This window comes from Oncorhynchus nerka, linkage group LG10, assembly GCF_034236695.1.
Source record: "Oncorhynchus nerka isolate Pitt River linkage group LG10, Oner_Uvic_2.0, whole genome shotgun sequence".
In the NCBI taxonomy this organism is placed as follows: domain Eukaryota; kingdom Metazoa; phylum Chordata; class Actinopteri; order Salmoniformes; family Salmonidae; genus Oncorhynchus; species Oncorhynchus nerka.
The window spans coordinates 19,611,841-19,623,511 of record NC_088405.1 but is presented as its reverse complement, the minus strand read 5'-3'; the positions used below and the strand labels follow the sequence as shown (position 1 = coordinate 19,623,511).

Here is an 11,671-nt window from a genome sequence, read left to right as displayed (position 1 = left end):
TTTATTGAAGACTCATCTCTTCAGTAGGTCCTAAGATTGAGTGTAGTCTGGCCCAGGAGTGTGAAGGTGAACAGAAAGGCAGTGGAGCAACGAACCACCCTTGCCGTCTCTGCCTGGCCGGTTCCCCTCTCTCCACTGGGATTCTCTGCCTCTAACCCTATTACAGGGGCTGAGTCACTAGCTTACTAGTGCTCTCCCATGCCATCCCTAGGAGGGGTGCGTCACTTGAGTGGGTTGAATCACTGACATGATCTTCCTGTCTTGGTTGGTGCCCCCCCTTGGGTTGTGCCGTGGCGGAGATCTTTGTGGGCTATACTCAGCCTTGTCTCAGGATGGTAAGCAGGGGGTTGAAGATATCCCTCTAGTGGTGTGGGGGCTGTGCTTTGGCAAAGTGGGTGACTCCTTGCTGTCCCCAGTCCACCTGGCCGTGCTGCTGCTCCAGTTTCAACTGTTCTGCCTGCGGCTATGGAACCCTGACCTGTTCACCGGACGTGCTACCTGTCCCAGACCTGCTGTTTTCAACTATCTAGGGACAGCAGGAGTGGTAGAGATACTCTGAATGATCAGCTATGAAAAGCCAACTGACATTTACTCCTGAGGTGCTGACCTGTTGCACCCTCGACAACCACTGTGATTATTATTATTTGACCCTGCTGGTCATCTATGAACAATTGAACATCTTGGCCATGTTCTGTTGTAATCTCCACTAGGCACAGCCAGAAGAGAACTGGCCACCCCTCATAGCCTGGTGCCTCTCGAGGTTATCTTCCTAGGTTCTGGCCTTTCTAGGGAGTTTTTCCTAGCCACTGTGCTTTGCTTGTTGTTTGGGGTTTTAGGCTGGGTTACTGTACAGCGCTTTGAGATATCAGCTGATGTAAGAAGGGCTTTATAAATACATTTGATTTGAATGTGTGTGGTGCCAGAAGAAGTCTGGGGTGCTCTCTCATGTTTAACTACAAATCATACTCTTTGTCCTTTTTTGAAATTTTGAGATTGTAGGTGGTTGGGTGCGGTTACCCAGCTAACAAAATGATGTCCTGGTGAAGTACCCTGATCGTCAGCGATAGTCCCAGGGATGCCACACTGTAACTAACTAGCTAATGTAACAACTCAGTGGCCTTGTGGTTAGTGTCCGCACTGAGATTGGAAGGTTGCGAGTTCAATCGCTGGCTGTCAAAAACAAAACCTGATGCGTCTCTGCTTGGCACTCAGCATTAAGCTAGATTTGGGGTAAAGATCCGCAATAGACTAGTGTCCTGTCCAGGGGGTGTACTTCTACATCAAGCTGCTACCCTGTGATCTGTTCTGGCTCACACAAGGCTACTGATGTATTGTGTTCGCCAGACTGAGGTGAAGGTCAGGCTGCATGTTTTTATGACTGCCCAGTTGTATCAAAAGCTTGCCTCGTTAAACTAGCCTGATCTCACACGCTCACATTGTTTCACTTCACCTGTCATGCCAAGGTGACAACAAAGAGAGTGCAGAGCCTGAGACATACAATTTAATAAACATGTACAGGTTGAACTATTCTGTGAATCAATGGGTTACAGCATTAGAAGTCTGCATTGTAGCACCATCAGTTCAGCGTGACCAAAACCACAGAGATTAGTTAGTCTGGAAGGTGGACACAACAATGGAGTATGTCAACTGTGATGGAGAGGTCTTGGATCTGGCACACCTTCCCCAGGAAGGAATAGCAGTGCTGTGTTGTAGAGTTTGAGCTTGACGTGGCAGGCCAACATCCAAGCAGAGATGTCTGCCAGCCACACAGAAATCATACTTGTATGGAATGTGAGAAAGAGTTGAGTGCCATCAGCATAAGTGATGAGACCATGTAAGGATGTGACAGAAGCAAGTTTGTGTACAGAGAACCCATGGGGACCTAGTGTTGAGACATCAGGGACAGCAGTAATGAGGTGCAGACACTGACCTTTCCATGTCACCTGGTAGGAGCCAGGTATGTTGTCAACAAAGTGCATAGCCCAAGACAAATCAGTATGAATTACAGCAGTAGTAGTCTCTGCAACGTAGCACCATTGGTTCAGCTCTGTGCTCACACCAAGGGTCTTCAGTCTTGGTGAACACAATGGAACCATTTTTACAAAACACTTTAAATATTTTCAACTTGATTAGAATGAAGCCTTTCATTTATGTCTTCTCTCATCGTGAGAAATTAAGGTGGAAATATTTCAGTCATAAGAGAAAACGAAATGTCTACAAAGATTAAGGACACACTGGACCAGTGTATGAGATCATTATATAGGACAATAGTTTATCCACAAATCACCTCAGTAATTCAACATTCAATGCATTTGGTAATGTTGGATATTTTCAGACTCATTCAACAGTATTAAAAAAGAGAATGTAGCAGGAGTCTGTAATGCTGGTTGGCCAGTAGGGGGCACTCTCCAGACAATTCTGAATCTTTGACCCTGAAGTCTTAATTTTCTGATCCATTACTACATTTACCAGCATAAGAGACAAAGTGACAGGGTCGACTCGCATCAATCTGTTCACGAGGGGTTGAAGCAATAAGTAGACCGCTTGCCTTCCCACCTATTGTTAGGGCCTCCTACTGTTAGCTTTGTACCGTAGATGGTGGATAAATGATGGGTCTAACTCAGGCCGCTTACAAATGGAAAAAACGTGTGTTCTGGTCTGCTTAACGTCTCTCCCATAGACACCAATGCAAAATCAGCTGGGTCTGGTCTGCTTAGTTCATTGGCTATATGATCCAAGAATGTAACCAGGAAAAAATGAGCGAGTGGGATGTCTCGCTTCCGCTTACATCTCTGCTTGTACAACCACACACATCTCACAAGCTTACTTATGCAAGATCAACGCAGTAGTACAACAATTTACCTCATTATCCCTCTATCCCCTAAACTACTGTAAAACAGAGGCAGTTTATGGTAGAGAAATTAATATTATTTGGCAACAGCGCTGGTGGACATTCCTGCAATCAGCATACCAATTGCAGTCCCTCAAAATTTGAGACATCCGAGTCATTGTGTTGTGTGACAAAACTGCACATTAGTGGCCTTTTATTGTCCCCAGCACAAGATGCACCTGTTTAATGATCATGCTGTTTAATTATCTTATTGAAATGCCACACCTGTCAGGTGGATGGATTATCGTGGCAAAGGAGAACTTCTCACTAACAGGGATGTAAACTTGTGCACAACATGAGAAATAAGCTTTTTGTGCATATGGACCGGCAGGGTAGCCTAGTGGTTAGAGCGTTGGACTAGTAACCGGAAGGTTGCAAGTTCAAACCCCCGAGCTGACAAGGTACAAATCTGTCATTCTGCCCCTGAACAGGCAGTTAACCCGCTGTTCCTAGGCCGTCATTGAAAATAAGAATTTGTTCCTAACTGACTTGCCTGGTTAAATAAAGGTGGGATCTTTCATTTCACTCATGAAACACTTTACATGTTGCATTGATATTTTTGTTCAGTATATTTACCGCACACTGCAAATGTAACAGTACACACAAACATGTCAAATTTGTCCAGGGCATATAAAAATAAGTTGTGAAAACAGGAGTGACTTTTCCAAATGTTTTATTTGATGACAATATACAAGAACATCTTGAGCACGAGGACCATCCCTGATTCTCCGGGCTCACTGTAGGAAAACAGAGGAAGGGAAGTTAGTTCATCTGCAAAACAGAAGTTCACTTTCTATCCACCACTATACTCAAGGGGGGGGGGTCAACTCATTTTTGGGCTGAGGGTTTGAAGGAGGGTAATAGTATTGAAATTGGGTGTGGGAACAGATTCATTTGCTAGGGACGTGGGCTCAACCTACACATTGGTTATAGTAAATGCACCAAAATTTCACCTGCAAAATTACAGATAAAGCTGCAATGAAACTTTTTGGGCAACCAACCAAATTCACAGAAATGTGTTATAGATCTGTCATTCTCATTGAAAGCAAGTCTAAGAAGCAGTAGATCTGTTCTATGTGCATTATTTTAATGCTTCCCGTTCTTAAGTTCGGTTTGTGTCTTACTTTTGGTTTTGTACACCAGCTTCAAACTGCCGAAAATACAATATTTTATGGTTATAGAAAATATATTTCACAGCGGTTTAGATGGTACAATGATTCTCGACAATACTTCCTTGTTTTGTCACAAACTGAAATTAGGCAAACGTAAGAATTTTAGCAACCAGGAAATGGCGGAGCGATTTCTGCATAGTGAATCCTACATTTTTCAGCTCAGTGAAGATACCAATTTATTTGGCAGTCTAGTATAATAAAACATCAAAATGTATATATAAAAGAACATTAAATTAAATACATGCCTAAATGAAATTATGGAGGTTTAATGTTTCAGAAAAGTTGTATAAGTGGACATGTGGTTCAGTTGTCTCACAGACAGTAGTTGGTTATAACTTGTTATCCAATGCATCACTCTAGACTTGCTTTATTACATGACAACCGGAGGCCACCACTTGTACTAAATGTTAGCATAACTGTACTCAGCAGTTGGCAAATATAAAGATGTAATAGTTTAACAGCAGAATAAGAATAGTAACCTTTAGTGTAATTTAGACTTTCTTTAAGTTGATATGACGTTAGTGGATATAAGATTATTTGTCAGGGTATAAGTACCAACAGCCAGGGTAACTTTAGGAGTATAGGGAAATCGGGTGGGTTGAAGAGGGAAGGTTGGTATTGGTAGATAAAAGGTTGTGGAAAGACTACAGGTGAGACATGCAGAGACCGGTCTCAACTAGCACTACCAGGATATAAGAGTCTATGTTCATTTCAACACATGAATAACAGCACGCCATGCCCGCTTTGCTTAATACCTGGAACAGACCTCATTTCTGTAAAAGAAATCCACAGGAGGCAAAAGAAAGGTAAAAGGATGAAGATAATGTTAAGCTACTTTACTTAAAATAGTTTACTTAAAATACTTTACTCAAAATACTTTACTCAAAATACTTTACTCAAAATACTTTACTCAAAATACTTTACTCAAAATACTTTACTCAAAATACTTTACTCAAAATACTTTACTCAAAATACTTTACTCAAAATACTTTACTCATAGAGTAGACCCCTGAAAGGCATAAGATTTGCACCGAAGATGAATGACAAAATTCAGTCAACTCCACCCAGGAAAATAATACAATCCAAACTGAATGCTGAGCACTAGATGTGGGAATTTCAATAAATACACACAAATGCAGCTAGAAAGTCTATCAATCCATTCTTGGGGGTGCATATTTGTGTTCTAACCCAGCACTAAGACTTGACTAGTTGAATTATGTGTTAGTGCTGGACTAAAACAAACATATGTTCTCCATTGGGGTCATCCAGGAATGAATTGAGAAATGGCTCGAGTTTCTAGTCTTTCAGAGATCCACTTGGCGACCTACTATTGAGTCTTAAGATTACACAATATGGTTTACCTTGGGATGTAAACCACTATTAGTGTTCAGTTCACACTCACCAAAATTAGGGTCATGAGTTAATACTTAGTTGCTCATTCTAACTGGTAGGGGACTGAACTGAAACCCAATGTGGACATTAAAGAAATCCACATGTAAAAAGGCAGTAGCTTTTTTGGTTATATAAAAGGGAGGATTGGGATGAAGTCAGCTAGGAACACCACCGTAGCATTATCTACACACAGCAGTTAGTCTACTGATGAAAACATTTACCTTCTACAGTCCCAAAGAACAGTTTGGGAGAAAAAGATGACTCATTAAAACAGTAAGAACACATAAATAAAGACAAAACTAAGACTTAGAAAGTGGAAAAGATATGCATGTAATGAATGATTAACTAATAAGAATCAAGTGACACGTGGGGTGTTTCAATAGTCTTAAGCTGTCCCTTCCATCTGCACAGATGTGAAGTTCTCTTGGGTGAAAACAAATCTTGTACATACACCATATTGTACATACATCATTATACATTCACCCACTGCGTTTTCAAATCAAAGCAGAAGAAGGACAACAAAAGCAGCTTGAGGAATGCACCATAGGAGGAACAGCCAAGTTACCTTTTTGCCAGCAGCACCCACACTGGCTTTCTTGGTACCTCGTACTTTCTTCATTCTGTTCTTGCGTTCCTTGCGCTGTTTTCTGGAGGACTTCTTCTTCTCATAGAGACCGTGCTGTGAGAACAAAAACATATTTACCAAAATAGCATTGCTTGCAATGTGCATCAAGGGCATCACTAGCAGACAATAGATGATACTGATGGGACAAACTATACAGACATGGTGTCATACAAATTAAAATAATAAAGCCCCCCCAAAATAAAAAACCTCAACACTTATTTCCATTTTTCCAGCATCCACTCACCCTGGCCAGTCTGTGCTTGGGCTCGTTCTTCTTAGCGTAGTCGAGAGAGTCGTAGACCATGGCGAAACCTGTCGTCTTGCCACCACCAAACTGTGTCCTGAAGCCGAAGACGAACACCACATCGGGGGTGGTCTTGTACATTTTGGCCAGCTTCTCCCTGATCTCAGTCTTAGGGACTGTGGCTTTGCCTGGATGGAGGACATCAACAACCTAGAAAAGGTGACAATAGAGAAACAGTTATAGACCACGCAGCACTTATAAAAATGAAAGGAAACTGCAGACAATTGCTTCACTAAATAATGTGTGCTGAACACTCAGTATACAGCAATTGGGGTCATGTTTTGGTGTCATAGTGGTAGGAGAGAAACATTTGGGCTTACCATTTGCTTCCTCTGAAGCAGCCGGTTTGTCATAAACTTCCGGGTTCTGACTGTCACTGTGTCGTTCTGCAAGTAGATGGAAAACAGAGGTTAGCATTTACAAAACTGGAATGACAATACCGTTATAGGTAGCTTTTCAGACCCCTTCTTGCAGGTGAACACATTGTTGTTTTTTTACAGTAATTGAACGTGTTTATATGCTAGCCACTACTTTCAACTAAATCTGGAAATTACGACGAACAGAATCCTGATATACTGGGGACCCTACACACATAATATATACAAGTAGTAAACAGCAACAAGTATTGAAAAAGACGATGGCTTTGTCAAGTAGCTAGTTGATTAGCAGGGCAAAATTTTAAAAAGTTACTTGTTCCATGACAAACACATCAGCTCACACCAGGCACCTAGAGGTAGTTAGCCAACTTCATTACCTTGTATTTCGTGACTTACACAGGTAAGATTTAGTGGCTAGCTACGTGAAAAGTATGCCAAGTACTTACAAACCAAATCATGCTGACAGGTTGCTAGCGTCACTGACGTTAGTTCGCAACCTAGCTAACTAACGTTAGCCGGCCAACGTTTGCTAGACCTGTTTAGATGGAAGGTAGTTAGCTAACTACTTCAAAGACATGAGTACTTCTGGTTGGATTGATTACAAGGTATATGCCAAATATCATACATTTGTGGTAAGTTAACGTTAGTCATCTTGTGGCATTTAACGTTAGCTAGATTAGTATCCAGAATAACAATGCTGCTTTACAACTGACATGCTGTGTTAGGGAGACTACCGTTAGCCACAGCAGTCGAGGACACCTTGTTAGCCATTAAACCCGTGCTGGCCAAATAACCGCATTATATCATACTGTAACAAAAAAACACAATGTAGCCACCAACTTGTAGTCGTGGAAAAGTAGAAGTCATGTGTTATAAAATTACTGAATGGCTTGCACAACCGAATGAAGAGGCGGTCCAAAAGCCAGAGCTCGGTTAGGCCACCAGTTCTTAAAGGACTAAAAATAACTTTTACAACTTAAATGTTGTAATATTCCTATCACGGATGGCTTGTCAATGTATTCGGACTTCATGACTTTAACAACGACGAAAGGATGCTTAAGATATATGAAGGATTTAATTCAACATTTTATGCCACAAGACTCACCATCTTGGCATCAGCCTCTCAGGGATGCGGAAAAGGAGGAAGGGCCCGAAGCTGGCCAACCAAATGCCTGAATGGAAGCGGTGCGACCAAAATTCTTGCCTGACTAAAAATACATGCAGATTATTTGAGAGCACAAAGAGGAAAATATAACGTGTCGTTTTGTCCTTTGTATGTACTATTTTCTTAAGTGTATATGACAATAGATCAAACGTCACAAAATAAAATAAATGCCCATGTAATTTTGGCAAACAAATTTGTGTTATCCAAAAATACTCCATGATTAATCTGTATTTTGTTTTCTGTACTTACTGACGTGAATGTATATGTATTTATATTGAGTATGAGTATCCTATATGTGTGAGTATGAGTATCCTACATGAAATTGTATGCAATACATTCAGAAATGACATGTTTATTGATTACACATTTATTAATTGGTGGCCATTTTATTAATCTAGCAGATACACAATCATGCTCTGATGCCCTTTTTCCAAAAGTAGTCCACCACATGATTATTTATTAACGCAACAATGTATGTTAATGTATACTTTTGTTTATTATTGAACGACATGGAATTATTTTTATTCACGTCATTCATGAAAATTGGCGGTAATGGAGAAGTAGAGAAATCATAGAGAGAAAATCCTACCTATACCGCTAGATGTCAGTCAAGTAGCGTCAATGACAGCCTGGGCCGTGATTTGGGTCATGGATTAAAATAGACACATTTCCAGTGTCCACTACTTGTTTGTAGAACAGGGATCATCAACTAGATTCAGCCGCAGGCCGATTTTTTCATGAGCGGCTGGTCGGCGGGCCAGACATAATTACAAATAATTTGTAGACTGCAAATTGACCGCAAGAAGCCCGAAGATATATGATATTAGATTAAATCATAATTATTTCAAACCTTGATTACATTTGTATATGATCGCGTCTCTGTATTATATGCATGGGAATACTTGGGAGCGGATTTCCAAAATTAAAATCACTTGGAGCTGATTTCCTGGTGTTTTTACAGTCTGTTATGTCCAACAATTAACATTTTATTTTATTTCACCTTTATTTAAACAGGTAGGCTAGTTGAGAACAAGTTCTCATTTGAAACTGCGACCTGGCCAAGATAAAGCATAGCAGTGTGAACATTTTGCTGGACCATCGGAACGAAATACTTTGGACCACGTTCTTACCAACCGAGCCAAACAGAACCACGGATTTCACATATTGAAATCCATGAGAAACTGGACTTAAAATGCACAGTAACATGGTTATTTAATTTATTTTTATGGATTCAAACCTCAAAGAATCACATTCCAGAGAGTGGAATTTCAGAGAATTTTTTTCAGATGTAACATTTATCAGATGTTAAATTAATTACTTAACTTCCTTTTTTAGACCACGTTATATCATAATTATTTATAAACATATCTGTCAGCGGTATTTTCCCTATTAAGTGGTTCCTTCCAAGGTGCACCACTGAGCAAAGATATGCTTGGCAGGACGCTAGATACTCCTGCTCTAGTGTATGCAGACAGTATTGTCAGTGTAGGAGAGAAAGTGTCAAGTGAACCCTCTTATTAAAAAAACCAGAAGAAACTAAATCAATGGCTACAGAGGGACTTATCTTTAAAAGGTAGAGTCCTAATAACCAAGGCTGAAGGTATCTCTAGACTAACATATGGTGCTCTATCTTTATATCTTGACCGTAAAATAAGCAAGGAGATAGACCAGATGCTTTTCAACTTTCTTTGGAGAAACCGTACCCATTACATTAAGGAAAACTGTTGTAATGAACACTTATGAGAATGGTGGACTGAATTTTCTGGATTTTACTACTTTAAATAATACTTTCAAGATCAATTGGATAAAACAATTCCTAAGAAGACCCACTTCTATCTGGAATTGTATTCCTCATCATGTCTTCTCTACTTTTGGTGGCCTTAACTTCATGTTGTTTTGCAATTATAATATTGACAAAGTTCCAGTGAAACTTTCTGCTTTTCATCGGCAGGTTTTCTTGTCATGGTCCTTAATTTATAAACACAATTTTTCTCCACACAGATATTATATATGGAATAATCGGCATATATTGTATAAAAATACCTCTCTGTTTTTAGAATATTGGTTCAGAAATAATATCCTATTGGTGAGCCAACTGGTAAATGCAGAGGGTCTTTTACTCAGTTATAAAGAATTCTTATCACTTTACAAGGTCCCTGTAACACCTAAAGATTTTGCAATTGTTTTAGATGCCATTCCCTCAGGTGTTGCTATGTTATTCAGGAACGTGTCAAGACCTGACCCTCAGAGCCTACCTTCTATTGACCCTGTTGACTCATCAGTAGGAAAGATTTGTTTCTCTTTTGGTCCATTCAACAACAGAGCGATACGATCCTTGTTTCAGCAGGATGTTTTATCTATACCTTATGTCATGCCTTACTGGAATGGATTTATTGATAATATCTGTTGGAAAAAAAGTTTGGATGTTGCCACAAACATACCTACTTGTTAACAAAATTAAGGAAGTTTCCTTTAAAATTATTCATAAATACTATCCTGCCAACCACTATATGAAGAAGTTTAAGGAAAACATCAACTCAAATTGCTCCTTTTGTAATGACCACCCAGAAACAGTTGTGCATCTTTTTTTGGCATTGTATGCATGTAAGAAAACTGTGGCAAGACATCAGTAGGTTTATAATTGAACACATTTATGAAGATTTTACACTATTGTGGAGAGATGTACTGTTTGGATTCTTTACATACAATAGAAATAAGCGGAATCATTTTTATGTAATTAATTTCATTATTCTTTTGGCCAAATTTCATATACACAAATGTAAATTTACAAACAGAAAACCACATTTTCGTATCCTACAAAAAGAAATTGAACTGTATTTTAAGACGGTTAAATGCTCTACTAACAAAAAAGCTGTTAGAATTGTAAGTATATGCATGTCCCTTAAGGTCCTTGTGTAATTGTAATGTGATATTGTACCCCCTAGCTCGATTGTCCATTGTTTGTAATATATGTATGCTTGTGTTCCCTCATGTGCTTTATGTATTGATTTGTTGTTAATAAAAAAAAAAAAAAAAAAAAATAAAAAAAAGAGAAAGTGTCAAGTGATTTGATTTTAGCTTCCGGTGATAGTCAGGACTCACAGGAGGTATGTTTGTAAATTCATTTGATCAAGTTATGTAGCCGATTGATTCCTTCTTGATGATTAAATAAAGCAAACATGTTTTGTTGTTTCTCTGTAATTCTAGCCAACTAGCAATTTTATTAAATTGGCTTTAGCTAGCCAGCTTGATAGGTTCCCAATCTCCCAACCTCATAACTAGCTACCAAGCTATTTCAGGCTATCAATCAAGTTAGAGTAGCTTGTCTATCTTAGCTGGCATACCTGCTGGCAAGGTTATTATACTTTAGAAAAAACTAAAATAGCTTTAACTCTTGGGTTATGATACTATGCCAGTGTGGCAGATGTACAAAACTCCTAAGGCATAAAAGTTCTTAAAGAATCAATGTCCATCATTAATTAAAATGACCATTTTAAAGATGTATGCTTAGATAACCTATGCAGAAATATATATATATATATATATATATATATATTTTTACATAGAATTAAGAATAATGATTATGGCTCTAGATTGCAGGAAAATGTTTCAGGTTTTTAGAAAAAATCGAATTTCTCCGAATACCACCCACCTTCCATTCTCACGTACTTCGTGCACCCTATAAAATAATGGGTGCATGACATTTTTTATTTTATTTTATTAAGGTCCCCATTAGCAAACATCAA

The 11,671-nt window shown here is 39.1% G+C and overlaps 1 protein-coding gene across 1 annotated transcript; it reads right to left on the bottom strand.

The window, feature by feature from the left end:
• Window positions 1-3,546: 3,546 nt before the first annotated feature.
• LOC115134984 (ribosomal protein S24) lies at window positions 3,547-7,914 on the bottom strand. Its single transcript, XM_029669132.2, has 5 exons — window positions 7,866-7,914; window positions 6,704-6,769; window positions 6,324-6,533; window positions 6,020-6,133; window positions 3,547-3,627 (listed from the first exon to the last, which is right to left on the bottom strand). Exons 1-5 carry the CDS (start codon window positions 7,866-7,868, stop codon window positions 3,625-3,627), a joined length of 396 nt encoding a protein of 131 aa, XP_029524992.1. The 5' UTR covers window positions 7,869-7,914; the 3' UTR covers window positions 3,547-3,624.
• Between the last annotated feature and the right edge of the window lie 3,757 nt (window positions 7,915-11,671).

Excerpts from the sequence above, each read along its gene's own strand:
- LOC115134984 (XM_029669132.2), bottom strand. Across the intron at positions 6,534-6,703 it reads TGCTTCAGAGGAAGCAAATG|GTTGTTGATGTCCTCCATCC; the intron begins GTAAGCCCAAAT and ends CACCTTTTCTAG. Across the intron at positions 6,134-6,323 it reads CCAAGCACAGACTGGCCAGG|CACGGTCTCTATGAGAAGAA; the intron begins GTGAGTGGATGC and ends TTGTTCTCACAG.